General features: G+C 45.8%; 1 protein-coding gene across 2 annotated transcripts; it reads right to left on the reverse strand.

Annotated features, from left to right (window-relative positions):
* Positions 1–3,049: 3,049 nt before the first annotated feature.
* Hcls1 (hematopoietic cell specific Lyn substrate 1) lies at positions 3,050–26,510 on the reverse strand. Of its 2 annotated transcripts, none has more exons than NM_001011898.1 (14): positions 26,480–26,510; positions 24,173–24,256; positions 23,584–23,657; positions 14,914–15,043; positions 13,103–13,213; positions 10,420–10,474; positions 7,431–7,541; positions 6,764–6,819; positions 6,133–6,202; positions 5,305–5,516; positions 4,704–4,820; positions 4,050–4,263; positions 3,857–3,919; positions 3,050–3,671 (listed from the first exon to the last, which is right to left on the reverse strand). In NM_001011898.1, the coding sequence occupies exons 2-14, from the start codon at positions 24,254–24,256 to the stop codon at positions 3,538–3,540; spliced, it is 1,431 nt and encodes a 476-aa protein (NP_001011898.1). In that variant the 5' UTR covers positions 26,480–26,510; the 3' UTR covers positions 3,050–3,537. The 2 variants fall into 2 exon arrangements, with proteins under 2 accessions (NP_001011898.1, XP_038944051.1); XM_039088123.2 differs by lacking the exon at positions 26,480–26,510 and adding an exon at positions 26,110–26,313.
* Between the last annotated feature and the right edge of the window lie 338 nt (positions 26,511–26,848).

Below are 26,848 nucleotides of genomic sequence, written 5' to 3' on the forward strand. Positions count from 1 at the left end.
GTTGGGGAGGGGAGGAGAGGCAACCTTCCCTTCCTACTTCTAACCCTCTAATTGGTGCTTCTTCCTAGAGAAGCACCATCTGCCTGGGAGTCAGGGAGGCAGCTCACTTAGCCAAGCGAAGTTGGATCTCCAGAGCCTGTGTAAAACACCAGATGTGGCAGCTTTTGCTAGTAATCTCCATGCTGAGGAGGCAGGGACAGAGGATCCTTGGGGCTCCCTGGGGTTCCCAGCGAAGCCTGATTGATGAGCTTCAAACCCAACATAAATCCTGCTTAACAAGAGGCAGACCATACTCTTCAGGATTGACAGTTAACATTGCACTCTAGCCAACACACATGTGTGCACCTGAACACACACACACACACACACACACACACACACACACACATACACACACATACATCAAGTGTATAAAAGTCTGAAAAAACACACACCAAGTATATAAAAAGTCTGGTTTTCACAGGCAGGGAGCTAATCTCATACAACTGTTAAAGCCAGCAGAGGCTGAACTACCTTAATCTGGATGTCACCCGACCCTGTTATTCCACATTGCTGCCATTCACAGGTATCCTGGTTGGGTTTTGTCAACTTGACACAAACCTAACCTATCTGTAAGGAAGGAATCTTATTTGAGAGAATGCCTCCATAAAGTGCCCCATAGGCAATTCTTTAAGCAGGGCATTTGTTAAGTAAGTGGTTGATGTGGGGAGGCCTGCCCACTGTGGATGGTAACCACCCCTGGTAGGTGTTCTGGGTATATAAGAGGAAAGAAGGCTGAGCAAGCCACAGGGAGCAGCCAGTGAGCAGCACTCCTCCCTGTCTGCTGCTTCAGTCTCTGCCTCTGAGTTCTTGCTCTGAATCCCTGCTCTGGCTTCCCTCAGTGACGGAGCGTGACCCTCGGTGACGGAGCGTGACCCTCAGTGACAGAGAGTGACCCTCAGTGACAGAGTGTGACCCTCAGTGACTGAGTGTGACCCTCGGTGATGGAGTGTGACCCTCAGGGATGGAGTGTGACCCTCAGTGACGGAGCGTGACCCTCAGTGACTGAGTGTGACCGTCAGTGACGGAGTGTGACCCTCAGTGACGGAGCGTGACCCTCGGTGACGAAGTGTGACCCTCGGTGACTGAGTGTGACCCTCAGTGATGGAGTGTGACCCTCAGTGATGGAGTGTGACCCTCAGTGATGGAGTGTGACCCTCAGTGACGGAGTGTGACCCTCAGTGACTGAGTGTGACCCTCAGTGACTGAGTGTGACCCTCAGTGATGGAGTGTGACCCTCAGTGATGGAGTGTGACCCTCAGTGATGGAGTGTGACCCTCAGTGATGGAGAGTGACCCTCAGTGATGGAGTGTGACCCTCAGTGACAGAGCGTGACCCTCAGTGACTGAGTGTGACCGTCAGTGATGGAGTGTGACCCTCAGTGACGGAGTGTGACCCTCGGTGATGGAGTGTGACCCTCAGTGACTGAGTGTGACCCTCAGTGATGGAGTGTGACCCTCAGTGACGGAGTGTGACCCTCAGTGATGGAGTGTGACCCTCAGTGACGGAGTGTGACCCTCAGTGACTGAGTGTGACCCTCAGTGACTGAGTGTGACCCTCAGTGATGGAGGGTGACCCTCAGTGACTGAGTGTGACCCTCAGTGATGGAGTGTGACCCTCAGTGATGGAGTGTGACCCTCAGTGATGGAGTGTGACCCTCAGTGACTGAGTGTGACCCTCAGTGACGGAGTGTGACCCTCAGTGACAGAGTGTGACCCTCAGTGACGGAGTGTGACCCTCGGTGATGGAGTGTGACCCTCAGTGATGGAGTGTGACCCTCAGTGACTGAGTGTGACCCTCAGTGACTGAGTGTGACCCTCAGTGATGGAGTGTGACCCTCAGTGACTGAGTGTGACCCTCAGTGATGGAGTGTGACCCTCAGTGATGGAGTGTGACCCTCAGTGATGGAGTGTGACCCTCAGTGATGGAGTGTGACCCTCAGTGATGGAGTGTGACCCTCGGTGACTGAGTGTGACCCTCAGTGATGGAGTGTGACCCTCGGTGATGGAGTGTGACCCTCAGTGACGGAGTGTGACCCTCAGTGATGGAGTGTGACCCTCAGTGACGGAGTGTGACCCTCAGTGATGGAGTGTGACCCTCAGTGATGGAGTGTGACCCTCAGTGATGGAGTGTGACCCTCAGTGACGGAGTGTGACCCTCAGTGATGGAGTGTGACCCTCAGTGATGGAGTGTGACCCTCAGTGATGGAGTGTGACCCTCAGTGACTGAGTGTGACCCTCAGTGACGGAGTGTGACCCTCAGTGACGGAGAGTGACCCTCGGTGATGGAGTGTGACCCTCAGTGACTGAGTGTGACCCTCAGTGATGGAGTGTGACCCTCAGTGACTGAGTGTGACCCTCGGTGATGGAGTGTGACCCTCGGTGATGGAGTGTGACCCTCAGTGACGGAGTGTGACCCTCAGTGACGGAGTGTGACCCTCAGTGACGGAGTGTGACCCTCAGTGATGGAGTGTGACCCTCAGTGACGGAGTGTGACCCTCGGTGATGGAGTGTGACCCTCGGTGATGGAGTGTGACCCTCGGTGATGGAGTGTGACCCTCGGTGATGGAGTGTGACCCTCAGTGACGGAGTGTGACCCTCAGTGATGGAGTGTGACCCTCAGTGATGGAGAGTGACCCTCAGTGATGGAGTGTGACCCTCAGTGATGGAGAGTGACCCTCAGTGATGGAGTGTGACCCTCAGTGATGGAGTGTGACCCTCGGTGATGGAGTGTGACCCTCAGTGACGGAGCGTGACCCTCAGTGACTGAGTGTGACCCTCGGTGATGGAGAGTGACCCTCGGTGATGGAGTGTGACCCTCGGTGACAGGTTTGTCTATTTGGGACTAGGGCTGAGATATGGACAAATAAAAAGGCCCAGCTCCTGACCTCCATGGCTCAGGGTTTGGGCGGTGACAGTCCAGACTAGAGGGAGTTTTCTAGGTGTGAGTGGGACAGGGATGGAGAGTCAGGGCCAGAGAGCCCAGCACTAAAAGCACCACTAACCCAGTAGAAAGCTAAGCCACAGTCTTGCTTTATTTTCAGTTTTAGGACTAAACAGAAGGGCAGTTCCAATTTGTATCTTAAGAGAAGAAAAATGAGCAAAAGCAGAGCATGGGCGAATCAGGCAGCCCAGTGAGAGCCTCCCCTCTAGGCTGGCACTCAGGGTCGGGGTGAGGGAATCCCAACACTCTAGAGAGAGGTCAGCAGAGCTGGGGTGTGGTTGAAAGAGGCAGGGCTGCGAGATGATTCCATGAGTTACTCCAGGGAGGAGAGGAAACAGAGGGACAGAGGGAAACCTCAACCCCACCCCTCAACCCCACCCCTCAGCCCCACCCCTGCCTCGAGCAGTTCCACCTAAGGCTCTTAAAGAGGCAGAAGACAGACTGCTAGAGCTCTAGGCATCCCGTGATGTTCAGTCAAGTCCTTGCAGCAGTACCATGGAGTGGGAAGAGGGGGCCAGAGCAACTTCGAACACCAGGGGTTAAAAGACAAGCTCATCAGAGGAGCTTGACATAGTTTGCAGGAAAGAGTCCAAAGTGGCCATGACATCGGCCCCGCCACCAGCCTTCATCAACCATCTCAATGTCAGTGATGACATCATCTGGGTCAAAGGACAGCTCATCACTTCCCTCTGGGGAGGAAGAGGAGGAGACATTAGGATGGTCAGACAGGAACTCCTTGTGCCCACTCTAAGCCTCGGGGAAGGAAGACCGGCAGGGTCTTCTGGGTCCTTTCTTGACCCTCAGAACCCGCCCTTTCTCCTTCATATCATGGGCCACCAGGAGTACCAGGCCCTTCAGGTGGCTTCAAACTTACCTCCTTGGTAATCATAAAGGGCTACAGCAGAGATCCCTGCACCGCCAGCCCCAGCTGAGTGTCCTGGGTAATGAGAAATGTAAACACCAGCGTGAAGAAGGTAAACAGAGGGAGAGATTCCTCGTAGTCCTCTGCTGCCCCCAAACTGACCACATTTGGGAACTGCTTTCCCCTTCCCATTCATCCCACTCACCAGCCTGGTAGGATAGAGAAGGGGTGTCCTCGGGCTCCAGCACATCCTCATAGTCTCCCTCTGCTTCCTCATCCGGCCGATCTAACTCTCCAACATCCTCATAGTCAGGCTCGGGCTCAGGCTCGGGCTCGGGTGCTGCTTCGTACACTGGCTCTTCTACCACCTGGAGGCCTTCTGGAGTCCTAGGGGGCAGAGCTGGGGGCTCCTCATTGTCCTGAGGGGAGAAGGGTGGACCAGGAGGATTCAATAATGGTTTAAAGAGGTTGCTGATACTCTCACCAGCAACTTCTTCCCTGCCGTTTAGCAGCCTTTCCTTGGGAGTAGTCTGTTCTTACTCCCCAGTCTCCTAAAACACGCGCCCTCGCAAAGCACCCACCCAGAAAGGACAGGAGGGAAGCTCAAGGTGTGAGGGGAGGGAGGGCTGTGGAAAGCAAGGCAGAGTCTTTGGAAAACCAGGAGAACATCAAACTCAAAGGACACTATTAGGATAACACGGCTAGGAGAAACAGCTGCCCAAGTTTGCCCAGGACTGGGGAGATTCCAGAATGTTGGACTCCATAGCTAAAACCGGAGCATGCAAAGAAGTATGGTTGACCACCTTCCTAAGAGGAGAGAAGATGAGGAGGGGACAGAGAATCTCGGGGCTCTGCTCACCTCGAGGGGATTCTGAGGTGGAGGCTGTCTCGTGGGCAGGGAGGGCACAGGGTATTCTCTTCTGCCTCCCACGGGCTCGGACTGTGGTGGTAGGTGACTCTCTGCTGGAGGCCAGACCTGAAGAAGGAGACGTGGCTACGCTAACCACATCTACCTGCCATGTTCTCTCTTGTACTTACCAAGAACCACCCTTCCATTCTACTAGTCCAGTCTAACACACCCCTCAAGATGGGTCCCACACTGAAGGTGATGGCACCTTTATCTTCAGTCGGGTGCGGCAAAAGCTACCTGTTGCAGCTGTGACCCACCATGTTAAACTCTAAACAGGGATAGACTATAAATCTTGGTGGCTTTGTCGTTTTTTCTTGACTTTCTGCCACATGGGTCCAATCACACATACTGAGTCTTTGCAAAGACAAGTATATTCAGTAAGAAAGACATCTGCCCTGTCTGTCTGTCTGTCTGTCTGTCTGTCTGTCCGTCCGTCCGTCCGTCTGTCCATCCATCCATCCATCCATCCATCCATCCATCCATCCATCCATCTACCTATGCTGTCTGGGAAAGAGACCTTGGACCCTCGAGGTACAAGCCAGGCACTCACCTCTGAGGAGATCTTCTTGGGCAACGGGGCTGGTGCTGCGGGCTCGTCCACAGGCACGGATGGCTGCTGAGCTTCACGGCTCATCTTCACCATAGCCTTTCGTTCTTGCTGCTGCCTGGCCATCTGTTGTGCCTTCTCTTCTTCTTCTCGCTTCCTCTTCTCCTCAGCCATGGACTCGAATTTTGCCTTCAGCCCACGGGCACCACTGGAAGCTGCAGACACAGACAAGAAGATTTAAGGGCGTCTTGGGTCATGAGTGGAGAGAGAGGGGATGGCACTTGTAGAGATGAGAGAGATCTGTTAAATATGTAGGAGGAAAGAACATGAGGAGGTGGCTCATGGAGGGGAAGCACAGAGGTAGTGAGAGAGCAATAAGACCTAGGGATCCTAGGGTACTGAAACCCAGATTCCATGTGGCAAAGGACCATTTGTCCTTTCAAAATTATGAGTCCTTGAACCAGCATCTTTTTCTATCCATGTGCCATATTGGAGACCCCAGTCCAACTGTTGCTTGCTTGGCGACAACAAGAACTCTACCCACTACCCTCCTAGTCTCCATCTCAAGGGTCTGTCTATTCTATCTGTCTTTCCCAGGCAGTTCCTCTCTCTTCCCTATGTGTCTCTGGCCCTCGTTTCTTCCCTAAAGCCACTCCTCTTGCCATCCGGGTTGGTCTGACTCTTTTAGGAGACAGAATCTGGAACTGTGAGAGTAGGGAGCTCAGTTTCCTTGGCTAATCTCAGTAGCGAAGGACACAGAAGGGATAGTCTGGGAGGAGAGGAAGCCAGAGAAGAAAGGAGGTCGAAGGGCACAGAGAAATGAAGACTAACCAGCTTCTATGGGTGTTGTCTTCTTATATGCCGTGGTTGGGGCCTCCATTTCATTGAAGCCAACAGCACTCTGCAAGCAGAACAGAGTTCATAGTGTGAGGAAGTGAGAGAGTAGCCATCCATAAGAAAGGACCAGTGCCTGGGGCCACCCTGGGAGGCATCTGTAGGCATTTGACAAGCAAGCAACAGTTGGACTGGGGCCTCCAATATTGTGTCTTGGAAGAGAGAAGGGTAAAGAAATCTACTGGTGGGCTCAGCTCCCCTTTGAAAGACCAGTGGACTTAGAATCTTATGTTCCTGAGCCCAGTTACCTAGAATGAAGTATGGCCCTTGCTTATGCAGGAAGAGACACACAAGTGAGTGGTGTGGATCAGGGAGAGACTTAAGACAGGTTAAGAAAAGCCTGAAACGTCATGTCTGGTTTCCCTGGTGTCTAACTTTCTTCTCAGCCACCCTACACTCTTCTCACTTAAACCTCAGGGTGTGAAATCCATGCTCCTTAGATGTTAAAGCCCAGCACTCCAGACTTAGGACCCACGTCCAAGAGCTCCATTTTGCTTCTGGCTTCTCTCTTCCCTTGTACCCACTTTACCATAGAGACGCTCTCGAGACCATGGTGTCCTGTGCTTACCTTATCCACTCTGTCTTTCTGGATTCCATATTGACCACCAAAGCCCTTGGCATAATCTGTAGGAAAGAAAATTCTGAGTGTGAAAACAGGAGATTAGAATGCTGGGAATTGGTGGGAAGAGAGCAGCAAGGATTGGGAGGCAAGAACATGGAAGGTGGCAAAGAAAAAAGAAGAAATGTCAGAGGTCAGAGAGAGAGAGAGAGAGAGAGAGAGAGAGAGAGAGAGAGAGAGAGAGAGAGGGAGGATGGGAAGAAAATAAGAAGGGTTGGGGTGTTGAGGGTCAGGGGAGGAAAGAAAAAGGGGTGGCAAGAGACAAAAGTAATAGCTGCCAAGGCAAAATACAAAGAAATAAATTAGAAAACAAGGCAAGCCATTCAGCCATTCCTGCTGTGTCCCAGGAGAAAGCTCCCAGTCCTCTCTGAGGCTGACTGAGACTCACTCCAAGCCACCTCTGCTCATCACCCAGTCTGGCTACGAGTTCGTCCATTCCCTTCCTTCTTGCTCCTTTTGTGCCCTACTTCCAACCCCGCCGTCCATTCCATCCCTGTTGATCCCCCTCACTCTCCTCTTCTGCTTTTCTGTCTCTGTATTCTGGGTCAGTTTCCAAAACAGAAGGAAAGAGGGCCCTGTGCTACCTAGTGACCTCCGTCCTCCCAATCAAACTTACCTCGCTGAGACTCGTGCTTCTCCGTCTCTCCCTTGTAGTCATATCCCAGAGCTGCTTTGTCCCGTTTATCCTTCTCTACCCCGTAGCGGCCACCAAAGCCATGAGAGTAATCTGAAATAGACAGGGAAGGCCTGGGAGGACGGCCCACTGGAAAATGCTAGAAAGAGAAGTCTGAGGGCAAGAGTGCTGCGCGATAGGTCAGGGAAGGGCTCCGGGCGTGGATAGAGACGAGCTACTTCAACATAGAGGTGAGCTGATTTAACATGAACATCCCAAACGAGAGGGGCACCTCAGTATTTTCCCTCCTTCAAGGCACAGCTATATAGAGAGAGTGGGAGAGGAGATCTCTGTGATAAAAGGCAGGCATATGAGTGTGCGCTGTTTCTCCTCTCTCATCCAAACGGAGAAATCTCAGCCAAATACAATAATTTTTTAAGTAGTGAAACTCAGAAAGGAGTAAGAGGAAGAAGAGAAGGGGGAAAAGGAACAAGAACAAGAAGAGGAGGAAGAGGGAAGGAGGGAGGGAGGAGGAAAGAATCCTGGCTCCAGGAAGAAACAGTCAGAGCTATGTATGTGTGGCGGTGAGCATGAGCAGCCAATCACAGAAACCCTAAGCGCTTTAAAGACAAAATGTAAGGAATAGGGATTAGGGCCTAGGATCTGTGGCTGTAAAATCCACAGACTGGGAGGGAGGGGTGTGGGATCTGAAAAGGAGATATAGGAAATGTCAAGGGAGTCTTGTAGCCTGTTCAATATTTGTCAAGGGGACATTTTATGAGTGACATTTGGAATTCTAGTCCTGTATTCAATTGTGGAATGTATTTTTGTTTTCAATATAGGACTCAGGAATTCGAAGCTAGGAAATTAACTTAAATACTGTTCTCAGAAAATACAAACATGGCGGTTGCTGGAAGATGGGTCAGCAGCACAATGTGTGCAAATATGAGGACCTGGGTTTGGGTTTCAAGCATCTGAGCTAAATGTGAGAGTGCATGCCTGGGATTTGAAGGCTGGAGAGGCAGAGATGGTTTTGTCAAGTATGTGATCTCCAGGTTCAGGGAGAGACCCAGTCTCAAGAGTTAAGTTGGACAACAATTAAGAAAACTCGCAACACTGACCTTTGTCTTCTACACACATGAGCAAATACATGCTTGTGTGTTCACACAAGAAATATCTATGTAGGAAGAACAGCCTAGGAAAGGCAGAATGAACACGACATGGAGTAGACTTCAAGAAAGAAAGTATCAGAAGAGACAAAGAGGACACCGTGAGGTGCCATAAGGAGAAGCTCCGTCCACCAGTAGTAAGTGCCCTGGCATCACTCTATCAACAGCACCGAAATGCATGAAGCGAAGCCCGGTAGCAACAGTAAGACAAACAGATAAATATACAGCCAGTGCTGAAAAACTAAACCTATCGAACAAAAAGAATCACCAATAAAGTTATATAAGATCTAAATAACTTTAATCATCAAGCCTGGCTCTTAAGAACACTATATCACAATTATACAAGCTATTCTTTGACTCCACGCACATAGAACACACACACACACACACACACACACACTCATACACACACTCATATACATACTTTCATACAGACATACACACACACTCATACATACACTCATATACATACTTTCACACACACACACACACACACACACACACACACACACACACACACACACACACAAAAGCCATGTGCTATCCCTTAATAAAATTCAAAAGACTGAAATACTGGAAATCATTTTCTGATCGAAATAAAATTCATGGCCAACATCAATAAAATGATATGGAGAAATTTCTCAATGCATAAGAAACAAAAACATGTTTTTTCAGCTCTACTGTAGACCCCATGCTCAGAATATCTGGCTAACACAAGGTGGATTCCATGGTTATGTGTGTTTTGAGGGTGGGGGGGTATTGTTTTGAAGGGGTATTGTTTTAGTGGTTTGTTCCATGAAAGAGAAAGATTATGAAGTTGGGTGGGTGGGAAAATGAGGAAGGATCTAGGTGGAAATGGGAGAAGGGAAAGTATAATCAAAATACATTGTTTGCAACTCTCTAAGACTAAATGGAAACACTAGAACACACACACACACACACACACACACACACATGAAAATTCACCAGGAAAATTAGAAAATGTTTTATACTTAATAAAAATTGAAATATACATAGAATTGGTGGAGTGCAGCATAAGTTGTGTTGTGGGGGGAAATGTGTAAATTACCTGTATTAAAAAGAGAGCCAAAATCAACTGTGTACAATTTTATCTTAAGAAGCAAAAAAAAAAAAAAAAAAAAAAAAGAAGCCTACATTAAGTATAAGTACATTAAGCAAAATAATAAAGTCAAAATCTCATATATTTTTAGAAAAGATAAACCATTAATAAAATTAGACAAGCTGAGTTAGAGCTTTAAAACCATTGGGCTGGGCAATGGGGTGCACACCTCTGATCCCAGCACTGGAAGGCAGAGGTGGGCAGGTCAAGGCCTCCCAAATGCTCTGTGACCAATCTACACTCCCGCCCCTTTAATTTTGAGGACAAGACTCTCTAACTTGTCCATGGTGACCTTATTCTCACTGTGTAGCCCATTCTGGCCTTGAACTTGAAATTTCCTTGCCTCAGTCTTCCAAGCAGCCAAGATTAAAGATCAGTGCTATCAGGCCTGGCTTAAGTTTTATTTTTTATTTTATTTTATTTTATTTTTAAAGAAAGATATATTACCTATAAAGAATGATAACTAGGCTGACCCAAGAGACCCCAAATAATGAAATAATATTTTCAAAATAATGAAGGGGGAAAAAACATGATGAAAACCACAATCAAGGACTGGGTTGAGGGATGAGGCAGAAGTTCTTTCATAATATCTAAAATAATGATCCAGAAACATATTTCAGAAAGAAGAACATAGAAACAGCAGAAAGAAATGATACAATGTGACAAATAGCTGAGAAGTTGGCCACTGGCTCTGGGCACTTACCTTTCTGAGATGCGTGCTTCTCCACCTCTCCTTTGTAGTCAAAGCCCACCGCTGACTGAGAGAAGGGAAAGCAAAATGATTAGCCAGACTCTGCTTCCTCCCTCTCTTACTTAGCCTTCCTTTCTTCTCAGTCCCAGAGGCAGCTTTAGGGACCCCCCCCCCCCCAGCAAGGCTTGCAAGTTTAAAGTAGAAACAGTGTTACAAAGCAGTAAGCATGTCTCTGGACATTAGACCATTCTAGATCCAATCCCATTTTCTCGTTGATAGTTGTTTAGCTTTGGGTGTTCCTTAATGTCGCTCAGCACTGGTCTCTTTACTTAATATTAAATGAATCTTACCCATCACAACAGTAAATTGAGGAATGTGATCTTTCCTCATTGGAATAATACAACAAGGAAACAGAGCAAGGTATCTTTAGTATCTGTACTAAGTTACTCAAGGAATCCGCACTTTTTATTTTCTGTCAATGAGCCTCACAACCTTGTAACTAAAAGCTAAGTGTCCATCTAGGTTCCTTATCTCACTCCTGCTGAACTATACTGGTCTCAGCATGGCCTCACAGGGCTCTAAGACACTGATTCTGGTGGTTCCAAGACCAAATATATCTTGGGAGCTGTGTCTCCATTTGCTTAGTAACTATGGGTTTCTAAGTAAGGCTCAATTTCGCATCTTCAGAACTAACTAGTCTCTTCTCTTCTCTCCTTTCTTCTCCCCTCCCCTCCCCTCCCCTCCCCTCCTCTCCTCTCTCCTCCCCCCTCCCCTACCCTCCCTCTTTGTCTGGCTCCCCTATATCTGAAGCTGACCTCACATTCTCCCTGTAGTCAAGGATGACTTTAAACTTGAAAGAAGACAGAATATAGTTAATTCTTAGATAAGGAGATAGTTAGGGAAAGGGGTCCTGGAGTCCCATCATTTCTGTTCCCCTCCCCACCCTCTAGCAGGCCACCAGGTTGGCCATTGTGTCAACCTCCCCCTTACCCACTGTGGGCCACCGATAGTGGTAGGTTTGGCTGGGCAAACTCCGTGCCAGGAGGCTACTTCTCCCCAGTTCCATGACTCTGTGGGCTACTGAAAATGAGGCCCTGTGGAGTCTATGGGTTTTCTTCTCTGCAATTTCAAAGGTCCCCACCAGGAGCTCACCCAGTCAGGTCCTTGTTGTTACTTAAAGTGACACAACCCCTAACTGCATCACATGTAGACAGATTCTAGGAGAATCGAGGCGAGCTTTGCTCCACAGCCTGTTATCAAGCCTGTAAACCCAGACTCTTTGGGAGCAGATGATGCTGCCTCTCTAGATGCATGCCTGTTCATTATGCGGGGAACCCTGGCCTGGCCTGCCATGTGCTATCTCAGCCTCCATGAATCTGACGAGTGGTCGGCGGCATCAGTTCTCATCCTATAATTCTTGACTTGATGGAAAATGGACCCATGGAAGAAGAGCTAGCAGTAGTCAAATCCCCTGCTTCTATCTGGGTGTTAGTGTGCACCGCATGCCTGGTTTATGAGGTGACAGGTGGTGCCTGACCCCAGGCTAGCATGCTTCCAAACGGAGCTACTTCCTCAGTGTTAACTTCCAGGACACATGGATTGCTTAGATGATGCAATCTGTGCTTGTCAAGTAACAGCTAAACAACCAGGGATTGAGCAAAGAGGACCAGGAGAAGCCAAGACTTAGCAAGAAATGCTCTCTCGTTTATAGAATCTTACATGGGTCACATGACGTTATTGACTTTAAACATGCCTTCTGTGCTCTTTCTTTCTTCTGTTTTTTGTTTTTGCAGCTTATTTTTTGAATTTTCTTGATTTTTGTTTTGGCTGTATTTCCTCCAAACAATTAGCACTAACAATTCTCAAACAATTAACGCTTTCTCCTAGCACTTAGCAGTTTGGAATCAGTCCTACCTAATTAACAACTGCTGGCAATCATCATCGCCATCATCACGTGACATCATCATATCATCATTGTTGTCATCATCACTTCTTATCCAGGTGTGAAGATTCCCTACCATATTCCTCGCTCCCCCTACCTCTTCTTTATCTCTCTGTCCCTCTCCTTCCTACTCCTCTCACTTCCCCTCCCCATCTCCCTTCTCCTTTCACATGAGACACCAACCTGTGTCATGAAGGAGGATTCAGACTGATATCATAAGGTATAATTTAATGCATCAAAAAGCCACCAGCCCTGCTCTTCCCACTGTACCAACCTGTACTCGCTTAGTACTGTTTTTCGTTTTTAAAACTACCCTTGTGTCCGCAGGAGCCTCTAGCAACACTCCAGCCACATAGATTATTGTTTATTTCTCAAAATACTGTCATCATAGTTCATTGACTGGCATGTTTGCTTAATTTGGACATTCTTCTCTCTGCTAATGTCTTGAGGAATTCTTATTCCAAGTTTAATAATCTTTGCCTATGAGTGACCAAATGATGCTCTGCTGATGAACCCTGGGCCTCTCCTATGCTGGGCCTGAGCTGCACTACAACCCAAACCCTGCTGAGTGAATGATCTGATGTTCAGCACGGAGCCCCAGAATCAGCACTAGCAAACTTCCGAGAGAGGTCACGAGACCTGACCATTACCAGGCACTGAGGGCCTCTGCTGTCCTGTCTGTCACCTGAGAAGCATGAGCCTACACTTTAGGGTGGTTAAGGAGTGTGGTAGAGGGAGAAAGCTGTCACCTACCTTGTCTGCCCGGTCCCTCTCAACTCCATATTTGCCCCCAAAGCCTTTGGCGGCATCAGTCTGAGACGAGTGTTTCTCCACTTCAGCAACATACTCGTGGCCCACGGCACTCTGAGGGAAATCAGGAGTGGGGTGAGTGAAAGATCAGAATGACCTTAAGGAATAGCTAGAGATGGTCAATGGATGTCAGGATACAAAAAATTCCATTCTGGGTCAGATCTGTAGCCTCTGGCAGGGTACCAAGGAACCACTGGGGGATAACGGCACTTGAGAGCCATTGCTCAGAAACCTCCAGGAATGTACCGGAAGGCAGAAGACAGAGAAGAGAAAGTCAGAACAGAAGGGAGAGGAGAGCTCAGACAGAGCCCCGAATGAGCAAAGCTTGGGCACATCAGAGGGCACTGACTAGATACCACAGCTCACATCTTCACTCCATCAACCAGGTATCTTTGTCCTAGACTTTACTGGCCTGGACAAGTGTAGAAGTGAATTCTAAATTTTCCAATGTGTCTATAAAAGATTACTAAAGGGTTGAGGGGCTCAGTAGGTCAGCATCCTTGCTTCTCAAACATGACAATCTAAGATCAAATCTCCAGCATCCACAAAAAAGCCTGTATGAGGAGGTCAAGATGGGTGGATTCTGGGAGTTCTCTTCCCAGTCAGCCTAGCAGAAGTAATGAGCTTCACACTCAGTGGGAGATCCCATCTCAAGGGGCCAAGGCAGAGAGCTGTACAGGACATCATTTGACATCCTGCTGTGGCCTCTCCTTGTGCACACGCAGTGCCCCCCCACACACATGCACATATACATGTACAGTACATGACACATGTATATAGCATGCATACACAAATAACCACATAATTCAGTAAAACAGCAGTTCTCAACCTTCCTAACAATGTGACCCTTTAATTCAGTTTCTCATGTTGTGGTGACCTCCAGCCATAAAATTATTTTGTTGCAATACTGTAACTGTAATTTTGCTACTGTTATAAATTGTAATGTAAATATCTGATCTGCAGAATACCTGATATGCAAATCCCAAAGGAGTTTCAACCCACAGGTTGAGAATGGCTGTAGTAAAGAAAATTATGAGATGCTGCAATACAGACAGCATCTAAAGGCAACAAATGATTCTATAGCCTATCCTTCCTTCACTAAAGCTCCCTGCTTTCTCAGTCTAAGTGTGGCCTAGTTTTTGTTTTGTTGCTATAATTAAAACACCCTTCCAAAAGAAACTTTAAAGGAGAAAGTTTTCATTTGACTACAATTCCAGGTTAGGATCATACATCTTGGGGAAGTCAAGGTAGGGACTTGAAGAAACCAGTCAAATCCATAACCAAGAGAAAAGAGAATGCATGTTTGCTAACTGTTCAGCTCGCTGTCCCTACATTTATACAACACAGATCTAAAGAGTGGTGCTGCCCACAGTGGGCTTCTTATATCAATTAAAGCAATTAAGACAATCCCCAACAGACTTGCCCACAGATCAACCTAATCTAGACAATCCTTCCCTGATGCTCTTTTCTTAGGTGGTTCCAGATTGTGACAAAACCAACCATCATAAGGGGTCACAGTATACCAGGAGGTAAAACAGGCCAGCTATTATAATGTCTTGGCTCTTTTCTATATCTTGGGTGTTAAGTGGGAAAAAAAGGAGAAAAAAAAGATACAAACATCACAAAGACATTCTGCGTTAAAGCCCAAGGACCTCATGGACAACATATTTAAAATAAATTTTAGAGTACAAACGATTGAGTCAATTTGTTTTCCATTATTTTTTTTTAAAGTAGCTTTCTCCCTTTCTACTCACCTTGTCCATCCGGTCTCTTTCCACTCCAAACCGACCCCCATAGCCATGGGAGGCTTTAGGCCCCGACTCCAGCTCTCTCTTCTTGAGAATGTCATGCTCCTCGGACACTTTGTTCCTCAGCTGGTGGATGCTGCAAGTAACCACACAGCTGAGACTCCTCTCAATCAGGGAGGCCAACAGGCTGCTTCTCAGAAAATGGAAATCTTTTTACAAAACTCTGAGTGCCCTGAATATATCAGTTGACAGGAGTAAGAGGTTGACACAACGTAGTCTCATTTACACTCTCTAGAAGCCAAGCTCCTGTTATCTTTCTCACTAACATAGCCTTGTGTATCAAAGGGCAAGCGATACCTCTATGCTAACAACTGAGAGGTTATTGCTTGTTCTCTGAGAAAAGACCTGCCTTTAACCAATGAGGTAGTCTGTCTCAAGAAATGTAAAGATATGCAAATAGCTTTCAACCTACACATTCCTGGGCTAAGAGTGGGCCCCCCCAATAGCCTTAAATATGGCAAAGTTTAATGTCTAATGGTTGAAACATTACAGATAATAGAAAACCAACCAATCCATATGCCCAGTTCTTAGAAAATAGCTTAGAAAATTGAAATGCTACCTTTCGATAATGTAATGGAAGCCATTAAAACTGATGCTTATAAAAACGCAGTTTGGGGTAAATTCATTAGTATTTGTGTGTGTGTGTGTGTGTGTGTGTGTGTGTGTGTGTGTGTGTGTGTTTGCTTGCTTATTTATTTATTGTCAAGCATTAACATGCTCCAACCTAAGCCTGATAATTTCTGGGAATAACAAACAGAAACAAAGCCCACTCACTTATCATTATTTGTTAGAACAATTTCAAGTTCCCAAAATCGAGACCGGGATTCTGCCTCTGAGAGCACAGGACACTGGAGGCGGCAAAGGACACCCACGCCCCTTGTTTACTTTAAGCTCATTTTCATCTTTACCACCATGGAGGCTGCAAGGCCCAAGAGGGTAGACAGCCACAGGCTGTGTAGCCCGAAGACATGAGTTGACACCTTGGCAACTGTACCAACAAATGACAGCAAGGATTCACAAATTTGGAAACTTTGCAAGGACCATAGAAATATCTAAGCAAGAGATCTCTAAACTTTGGAGACCCAGCTTTCTGCAGTAAGCAAGGGTCTCGGGGTAGTTATTGTCCTGGGACTCCACTAGCTCAGGCCCAGCAGAAACTGGTTACAGGGGGAGTAGTCGTGTCACAGGAGAGACCTCCTTTCATGGAAGATTAGACCCATCTGCTGGTCTAGCAGGATAATGTCACTGAAGTCTTTTAAAAGCCTTTCAGCTTTAGCCGCAGTTAATTTTAGAGAGCTGGCTAGGAATCAGATGAACTTGATCCCCGTGCTGGCAGCACCCCATGTTCCCAGGCCTCACCTGACCCCATCCATGGGCAGCAGGGAAAGCAAAGATCTAGTGACAGCTCAACAGCTTCAGGGCTGCCGGGGTCTGAAAAGGACCAGGCCCCAGGAGCTTCTGAATGGCTGTGTGAGCTTCCCAACTGAGGAATTCAAGTGAGAAAAAAAAGGGGGGGGGCTGGGAACAAACATTTTCAATTAAGAAAATATGCAAATCCCCCCTAGTGAGTTGCAGCATGCCAGTCAGAGGATTGTACCAACAACAGATGACCTTATTTGAATGAAAATGTTGCAGACCAAAAAAAGTACAAAGTATTTTACTTCCTTTGTTTTCCTTTTCTGAGAAGCAGTCCCTTCCAACCAGGATGGCTTCTCACTCCTTGTGTAGCCAAGGATGAACTTGAACTCTCAACCTGCCCATCGCCTCCAAGTGCTAGGATTATAGGTCTCTGTAGCCGCAGCCAATTGAAAATCCAACCTCTTACAAATTTCTTTACCATATAGCTGATCCATCCCAAGTGGTTCTTAATAAGTAATCATTTTACTCGGTGAATATCAATTAAACAGTATTGACTGTGAAGTATTGCGAAAGATCTCATGTATGGAGACAGATAGAAAGGATACAGGAAGACATTCAGGGTAGCAAGTGTCATACCTAAGAGGCTTTGACACACTGTCTCTGCTTCAAGTCTTCAGATGACTTGTATTGACAGAGCAAGCAACCCTAGCAGAGTTCAGGGCTTCAAACGTGAAAACAGGAGGAATACAGGCAGAGAGCTCAGCGCTTCTGACTATAAAATCTTTATTCACAAACAGTAAGATCACAGGTTTGGAAAAGCCCAAATAATCCACAAAGAAGCTCCCAGAGCTACTAAGATAACAGGACATGAGGCGATCATATATCAGAGTCGATTGCATTTCTATCTGCCAGCTGCCAGACATTTGAACACAAGAAGTTAAAAGTAAGTCATATTCATGACATAGCATGAAATATTTTAGGATACATTTAACAAAATATGAATTAAGACTTGAACAGTGAACAATACTTCTGGAAAAAAAATGACTCAAAGAAGATCTAAGTAAGTAGAGGAGCGTCTCAGGTCTATAGATTGGAAAACTCAATACGTGTTTATCAGCCTCCTAAATGACCCACATCTCCAGTGGACTCCCAGTCAAACTCTCAACTGGCAACCACAGCAACCACTGCACTCCGGTATATGCTGTCAGGGCAAACACATTGCTTCACAAGCAGAACAGAGTCCAGCAGTCAACCACACAGAAGGTCAAAGAAACCCGCTAGGTCAGTGGGAAGAGGATAGAGTTTGGATTGTGCTTGGCAACTGGATATCCATAGAGAAGAACCTTAGTCTCAACCTCACGCTGCTTGCAAATATTTAAAAAATAAAATTTTAAATTGAGCCAAATGTTAGAGATAATCTTCACAGCTCTGAGGTAAACTTTATTAGACAAACAAAAAAGCAAAACAAATAAACCCAAAACCCACTAATGAAAAAATAATCTTTTTATATAAATTAGACTTCATCAGAATTAAAATCTTGTGCCTTTGAAATAATACTACTATAAAATTAAAAGAGCAATCATTACTCTTAGATAAAATATTTATAAAATACACAACTTACAAAAGATCTGTTTCTAAAATAGACAGGGAACTCAATAAAAAGATAACTACTTTACAAAGGTAAGGAAATATTTGAACAGACATTTCAGAAAGAAGATAGATGAAGAAACATGGATGGCACATGAAAAATGCTTAATAAAACTTACTCCCTCAAGAAATACAAGTTAACATCACCGCATACCCACGGAGCGGCTAACATTCAAACTACCAACAATAACAAGCGTTGACAAGGGGGGCGTGTGGAACCCATGCATTTCTGGTAGAAATAAACTACGGTAAATTTCCTTTAGGAAACAGGTTGACAGTTTCTCAAGAGGTAAACACACACTGAGTGCATGAATAAGCCTTAGATCTTTAAGTATACCTTGGGAAAAATAAAAACAGCATCTGTCAAAGGAGAGAGTTGTGCTCAAACGCTCATGATGTGTTTGTAATAGGTTTTGATATCTAGCGATAGAACAATGAGTAATGTAATAAATGGTGATGCAGCTACACGATGGATACCATTTAACAATAACAAGAAATAAAAGGCCAACATATACAATGCTCTAGCTAGAGTTCAAAAACAGACTGAATAAAGAAAACCAGCACAGGGGATGGAGAGGTGGCTCAGCGGTTAAGAGCACTGACTGCTCTTCCAGAGGTCCTGAGTTCAATTCCCAGCAACCACGTGGTGGCTCACAACCATCTGCAACACGATCTGATTCCCTCTTCTGGTGTGTCTGAAGAGAGTGACAGGGTACTCACATAAAATAAATAAAATCTTAAAAAAAAAAAAAAAAAAGAAAACCAGCACAAAGGAGGAGAACAGTCTTTGTTACTCATTCACTGAAACTTTAGAGAAAACCAACTAACTATCCTACACTGAAGGAGAGTAAGTCAGCGTTTGCGTGTGCAACAAGGGGCACTGGCTATGGAGACACGCAGGACAGTCAGTAGTAACTCAAATCTTCTATGTCCTCACTGTATTGGTGGTTCCTTGTGTTGTCAAAATTCACTGAACGAGTGGTTTATAATTAAGACACATTAACAACACTGACCTTTTCAATAGGATGTGTTAAATGAATGAATGACAGCTTTTCTGTACTCCTAAAGACGTCCATGCCTATGCAGTGAGTATGGTGCCCTGTGAAAGCCAAACTGTAACGTACTTCAAGGCTTTAAAGAGAAGAGCAGTCTTAGGGAAAGAGACCAGTTGATCATGGGAATTCACATTCCATTTCAAAAAGAGAGTTGTGGACATGACAAATTATGATTATATTAAAAACGACATGACATAGTGGCTAGGCACTTAGCCCACAGATTCAGACCGAATTCAAATTATTTGTCTATATTATGTCTATGTCTTTAAACAAATTGTTAAAAGCAAGAATGAACACCTTACATTCCTGGGCTATCAGAACAACATCATCTATAACAGACATGCATGACTACCGGGCAAGTCACAACTCAATGAGACCTATTGTCCTCATGGTATAGCCGTGGCTCTTCACGGGGCAACCCTGCGAGGTAAGGAGGGCCAGCACTATTATCTCCAGTCACATGGGTAAATAGTGGCAGAGTGGTGAAATTATTCTCTTTACTGTCCCTGGATGCTGGCATAGCAGAGCCGGCACCAGTCCCTGGACCTCGCCATTCTGGTTCAGGACTCACTGACCTGTGCTACTCTTCATTTCCACTTGGTGCAAAATGGTAGGACACAAATATTGGCCGAGCCTCTGAGGCAGGTACAGCTATCTCTCAGTGAGTCCTAACCTAAAGCCTTCAGGACACACCAGCGGGCTTGTCCAGTGTAATGCTGCCCACAGAATGGATCACAGAGCAGCCCGGGAGCTGCTCTTTTCCACAACGAAATAGGATAAAAATCAAAGGTCTGACTTTAGAAACATGAAAACCAGTCTTACACGGTGATCCTGTATCTGTTGATTATAAAATAAAAATTGTGCTTGTAACTTCTTTTTCCTCATTGCTTTTCATTCAGTTATATTTTATTACACGGAAGTATTCATCTGTAACACATTTGATAATAGAAAAAGAGCAGACGAAAGCATTTGTGCTCTCCCACAGGGAGTTTAAGGATTCTGTCTGAGGGTAGTAAGGATCCCTTCCTAGTGAAGAAGGCGGGCATAGACAAACATGGAGAGGACAGAATGTAATAGCCCTTGACAATGGGGCCATTTCTCTATACAACTGATTAGAGATGGTAGAATCACTTAAGCTAGTCTCTGAATTAGAAAGCCATCTCCAGACTAAATTTATTCAAAGCTGACCTAAAAAGAAACACGGTGGTGGTGGTGGTGGTGGTGGTGGTGTGTGTGGGGGGAGGGCTGGGTATCACGTCTACCAAGAAACAGTCACTTCCTTTTCCTGTTTTGAGTCAGCTCAGTCTGGCAAGAACTCTCCTCTCCAGTTTCCCCTCCACTCCCAGGGTCTTGGTGATTTCCACTTGACCATGAAGGGTGGCTTAGTGGGACCATGTGAAGAATATTACAGACTTTATATTGAAATGCCCCCCTGGAGGGCTATTTTATCTAACGGAGAAAAGATTTGTCCAAGGTCACCTAGCCCATTCCCAGCAGGGTCCAAGCTTTTGCACCTTGAAGGCTTTAACAACTAGGAATGGAGTGAGCTTTTGTGGAATTTACTAGAATGAGTATAGATCCAGTTAGGTTAACAAGGAAATATGCAGAGGCACTTCAGTGTCAAAGTGATGTGCACAGTAGTATGCAAGACAGCCAAAGTGAAAACCATTTAGGAAGAAGGAAGGTATCAGCCGTTGTACGCTGGTGTTGGGTCTGGGGGATGGAAATTGGATAAAGCTCGCCTATATTAACAGCCTATAGATAGAACCAAAATGCTAAGCAGTGGTAAGGTCCAGCAGTCACTCACGTGTACTATTAAATGAATTCTAAACATGAACCTCAAGGGTAGCTGTCATCATCCCCACGCATTAATACGATGGGCTACTAAGACATTAGCTGTGACTAAGCTCACACCCCTGGTAATGACAAAGCTAGGAACACATGCTCTTCCCACCGGCAGAAGTGGTGCTTAAAATGCCCTACTCCTATCTAACACAAGATGTAGCCCTGGGAGGGAAAGCACCATGGGAGTGCTCTCTTATCTCCGCACTTCCCTGAACACCAGAGCATGAGGGTTCACTCAGATAAGCACTTTGACCTGAGAGCTCTCACAGAAGCTTCTCAAAAGCTCTGTTCAAGTTCTTCGTCACTCTACATACTTTCCAGAGCTGCTTGACTTGTTTAAGAGTAGCATTCACTTGGGGCTGGAGTGATGGCTAAGGGGTTAAAAGCACCAGCTGCCCTTCCAGAGGTCCTGGGTTCGATCCCCAGCACCTAGAAGGTGGCTCACAACAATCTGTAACTCCAGCTCCAGAGGGCTGTGCCATGGGCAACAGAACCACACATGGTATATAAACATACGTACTGGCAAAAGACTCATACATATAAAAATAAATAAAATAAAAAATATTTAGTATTGCTATCTATGTCAAACCATTTATGTCTGCACTGTGTTCAGTAACATTCCTGATCTACATAAATGTGTGCCAAGTTTCCTAAGTCTATGGCTGCCGCATAGGGGGAAACGAGTCTAAAATATTGTCACAGTGTGGGAGGAGGAGTTGGGAATGGAGCAGAAAATTGTCTTCATCTTGCCAAGTTTCATAGTGTCGATGCATGACTTTCTGACTTTCACCCTTACTGTATCATCCACTATATTTGCCTTTCTCCTAAAACATGGCAGCCTGGTGCTACCCAAATCCAACAGTCCTGGTTAGACAATCCTCGTCTATGGACAAGCTGTGCGAATCTCTCAGTCACCGAGTACAAGATTCCATAGAAAACCCTAGACATGTCCGTATTTACTTCTCTCCTTCTGAGACAGTCTCATGTATTGTGGTGATGCAAAATTCTAAAAACACCCCCTACATCCTAAGCTATCGAATCTTTTGCTGGACCTCGTAACCAAGGTTGATAATGCATGGTAAAACCACTTCCCACTTAAGGCTGATAGCCTATTAAACCTGCCTTCAAGAGAACAATGGAACAACCAAACGTTCTCGGTCAGTTCTTATAACTGACGGTGATGCACGGCTGCCATCTTAAGTTAGTCTTCTATGCCCTTCACCCAAAGTAATTAAGTATATCATTTGCCAAAAACAGCAAAGGCAGAAGTTGAAAGCGACTTCCTAAAATCTACCAGAAAGGTCAAAAGCAACCATTTATGGATATTGGTTGATCAACAGTAATACTTGTTATCTGGGTCAGTTGGAGCCAGTGACTTTATTGCTTGTAAAACTCTGTTAAAGATTTTTGTTAAGTATCCATCATTCCTTCCCCCGTATGATGCTTTCTGTGCTGTTCAATAAAGACAGAGCAGAGTTTTTTGTAGAGAGGTACGGGCACCAGACGTACAGCCACACAACTGTCATATAAAAGACACAGCGACATGGGGACAGATTAAAAATCCAGCCTTTAATCAGTTTAACAGATTCAGACACATACAGCAGACAGACAGAGGAAGAGAGACACAGAACATGTGAAGTAGAAAATTCAGGTCTAGACTCTCTCTTGGTTAGACAAGGAGATGTGCTTTTATTTCTTCCCTTAATGAAACACCAATGCATTACTGACAACTCAGGGTTAATCACTAACACATTATAATCCATGCAGTGCTAGAATCACAAGCATATCTAATTAATTTGGGAACAAACAAGACTTCATGCATACTAGGCAAAACTCTACTACTTGGGCTACATTGCCATATCATTTTTTTTTTCAGAAAAAAAAAAGTTGCTTGAAGATTAAACATCATTTCCAAAATGGTTTTAGTTATCAGTTTCTCCAAATGCCATGTTTCTTTACACTAATATTAATTGTTCCCAATTTCTATCATGTAGTCAAATGTGAATCTGTGTCTCAAGTCTCTGTACCAGGATGAGAGCTGATATTGTCCTCAATATACCATTTATGCAGGACTTCCTTTCCTTGACATTTTATTGATGCCTTCTCATTATGTAGCCCTGGCTGGCCTGAAACTCACCATGTAGACCAGGCTGGCCTTGAAGTCAGAGATTTGCTTGCTTCTGCCTCCTGAGTGCTGCCATTAAAGGTGTGTACAACCACACCCAGCACTGAAGTCTTCTTAGCACATTGGCTGTCACCCCACACATGTTCCAAGCTTTTGTAAAAGTTCAGATGGAATGGCATTTGATACATAATTTACAGATTTTAGATAGATGATAGATGATAGGTAGATATATGACAGACAGACAGATGGCATGATAGAAGTTCAGCATCTAGGCCCACTTCTCTGCTGCCTGATGTCTGATTAAAGGGAGATAATTAGTACAATGAGCCCTGCCCCCCACCTCCAAAGTGACAGAGCTGTTATATTTAAAAGACACATAACAATACGTAGATGACGAGAGAGATAAAGTGAGAACACATGAAGACAGAGGATACTAGGAGCACACAGATTCTAGAAAAATAAATAAATACAAAGATTAACAGCCATGGCTGTTTCCTTTCTGCAGCCCGAACCCCCAGCCTGCAGGTTCTCCATCAGCTCTTCATTAAATACACTTTCCCCCAGGCTGGGCCCTTTGGCACCTACTTGATATGCTCTGTGCGTCCAGAGCCCTCAATGGTCTTGGCTCCCCACCGTTGTTCCTTCTCAGAGATGTCATTCTACAAAAGACAGCATGCAACTGTGTCAGCGAGAAATGTGCCGTTTCAGGGAGCCTGGCAATTGACACACTCTCTCTGTCCCCTGTATTAGGTGCTTCGGTCTTTACTCTCACTCACGCCTGCATTTATCTCATCTCAAAGCCATATGAAAATTAAAATTAAACCAGTGATCCTTGACATGTCCTTGCTTACTCTGAATCACCCATCCTTTCTTCTTTCCATCTCCCATGACATCTCAAATCATGGATCATAGGCCACAGGGGTCCCAGATTAAACTGATCCTCAATTTCAGGATGGAGTGACCCAGTCCTTCAATGTCGCTCTCAAATGACCCACGCCTATCCCTTTCTATGCTCAACGCCAGCTATCATGCATTCCTACTAAAGAAAGCTAATGGTTCTGCCAATCCACCCCACCACAAAGACTGTCTTAAGCTCAGACAGTTCTCTCCGAGCTCATTCAAAACTCAGAGTGGCTGAGACGCTCCTGTGCAAGCAAGGCTGCTTCATACTTACCACAAAGTCAGGGTCTGTGTCCCAGTCATCACCCTGGGTCTCCACGGAAACCGATACATTGTGCCCCACTACAGACTTCCACATCTGAGGGTAACAGATGATGGAAATAATTAGGAATGAAAGAAAAGTTGAGAGGAAGGTTGGTAAGGATGCTGAAGTTGACTACGTGAGCAATGGAATGTTTCCTTTTGCTCTATCTCATTGATCTTAAGATAAATCAGTATGGTCCAATCCCACCGGCATCTGGAGAGAAGTCAGTACAGGCATAGGTAACACAAGACAACCTCTGTCAAAGTGCTGAGATTGTTCACTATGTTCACAGCTTGTAGGGGTGACCTCAGGATTGCTCTGGCAGTTCAATCAGACTTCTCCACAGTTTCCTTTCTTGCTGTCAGGACATAAATGAGTCCAGTGTCCCTCCTGTCTATAATCTGCTTAGCTACATTGAAACATGTTCACCCTGTCTGTGGAACGCTGTCCCATAGTCACTGTACAGCTGTGGGTCATCAGTGGGACAACTGGTTGAACTACCCACACTAGCTGATGCATGGGGAAGCATTAAGGAAAGGGAATCCTCTGTTTTCTAAGAAAGAAAATACCCAGGCTTTATTTTTATTAATTAAATGTTGTTCAACTATATTTAAAGACATACGTATTCAAACAGAGCATGTAATGGGTCCCTCTTTTTGAAACACTGTGTGAGATTTACCAACTAAGTAAATGTTACAGAAGTTCCGGGAGAAAGCTAGTTTGATCGGGTGCCAATTATTGTTCCACTAGATACCCGTGTTTTACTGAGTCTTGCCAGAGGCGTGTGAGAAATAACTGTCCAGTCACACTGTGGGTTTCTGAGGAGAGGTAACAAGGGACAACACCCATCTGCCCTGGTAGCCTTTGGAATTTCCTGACTCTTCCCATCCTTCTTTGTCAGGTGCCTCCACCACCACCACCAAAGAACTTCCTGGTGCTCACTACTCTCTGAAGGAGACATCGTCATCCACTCATCCCCCAGGCTCTACCCATCTAGGCCCCAAGTCTCCACTTTCTATATCCACCTGGAAGCATCCATTCTTGCCCACATTTTATAATAACCTCTAGAAGATCAGCCGTGAAGAAATCTGAGGTAGTCAGGCTAAATAAAGATTCGGTGAGGAACAACCAGAGAAGTGGTAAGTTACCGTGGCTAGAGTCACTGTGAGCCACTAATAGTACTTGTGCCTTCCCCAGTTGGTAATAGCTACTAATAGGGGGTAGGGCAGGTAAAGAGGACCTATGACCCACATCCTTATGGCCTCTCTTTGACATGTCCTGACTCTCAGGCTACTTTGCAACAGAAGGAAACTGGAAAGGAGAAGTCAGATATATGCACGAACAACAAGGAAGCAGTGAGGTCTGACCATCTCATCTTGTCCTGTTTCACCAGGTCTCAGCCCATCTCTCCCATCGACCTCTCACACTCATTTTTAAGAGCAAAATAACTTACTATGCTTGTACTGTTGATCACTAATCAAGAAAGTTGCTAACTTAAAGTCGGAAGCTGGAGACAGACAATGAACGCCAGGCACATCCAATGCCTGATGACAGGGCTGACGTATGGCATCGATAGTCATGAGATCCATGGGCACTGCAGTGATCTGACAGTCCCTGTGGGACCCCTGCCTGTCACGTGACACAGTATATACACTACTTAGCCAGACCAGACTAAACAGTCCATCAGTATTAACTTCCTTGGGCAAATCACTGATTGTCGTGATTTTGTTCCCCAATGTTAAATAATGAAGGGGTTAACATGGCTGATCCGAAACTCCTTGTGTAACACTCTGGGATTCCCACCAACACAGAAAGTTACCCCAGCTGAACAACCATGTTTGCATTTGGCTCCTCAAGCACTTGGCTCAGCACCAGTGTCCATTGGTGGCTAAATCCTGTCCCCTTACATTTTTCGTGTGCGTTTGTGTCCCTGCTAGGCCATACAAAGACACACTTTGTCTTCATCTTCTGTGGGTCTCCTTCAGCTTAGCACACAGGGGCAGCCAGTCCTTCAGAGTGGGCTGCACAGATCATCGACAGAACCCAGGGCACACTTGGCTGGGCCTAGGATCCTAGCTGTGTGATCAATCATGTTCCCCGGGCCATTTCCTTGTTCCCATCCTCAGATGCTCATTGTCAACCATTGTACGCAGTCCTTATGGCCGTCAAAGGTTCAGCACCTGTTAGCAAAGACCTCCCTTAACAAGGACTAAGTGCTTGGTAGATTTCTCTTCCACACTTCCCTGCACCCCCTCCCCCCCAGTTCAGAGCACCCACCTTTCCTTGTTGCTAAAACTCTGGCTCTTCGCGTCCACACCCGTTGCCCCCTCCAGCGGCTGCCACTTCAGGGCAAGTAACCGAGCAGCTGCTTCAGTTCCGTTTTCAGGTTTTCTGTCATTTCCTGCCACACTGTCCTCACAACTACTTCCTGAAGCTTGAGTCAGTTCCTTATACTTTGGGTACTTAAAAGGGTTAAGTGTTTCTGTGTCTAATAGTTTGCAAAGTTTTTTCAGGTCACAGGAAAGTTATAAAAATGACCGTGGAGACGACACATGCCCTACCAGAGAAGACACGATCAAGAATGCTGTAGGACTGCTCTGTGTCCTACTCAGGACAGTTTGCATCTAAGATAGTAAAAGAATTCAG

This window comes from Rattus norvegicus, chromosome 11, assembly GCF_036323735.1.
Source record: "Rattus norvegicus strain BN/NHsdMcwi chromosome 11, GRCr8, whole genome shotgun sequence".
NCBI classification, from domain to species: Eukaryota; Metazoa; Chordata; class Mammalia; order Rodentia; family Muridae; genus Rattus; species Rattus norvegicus.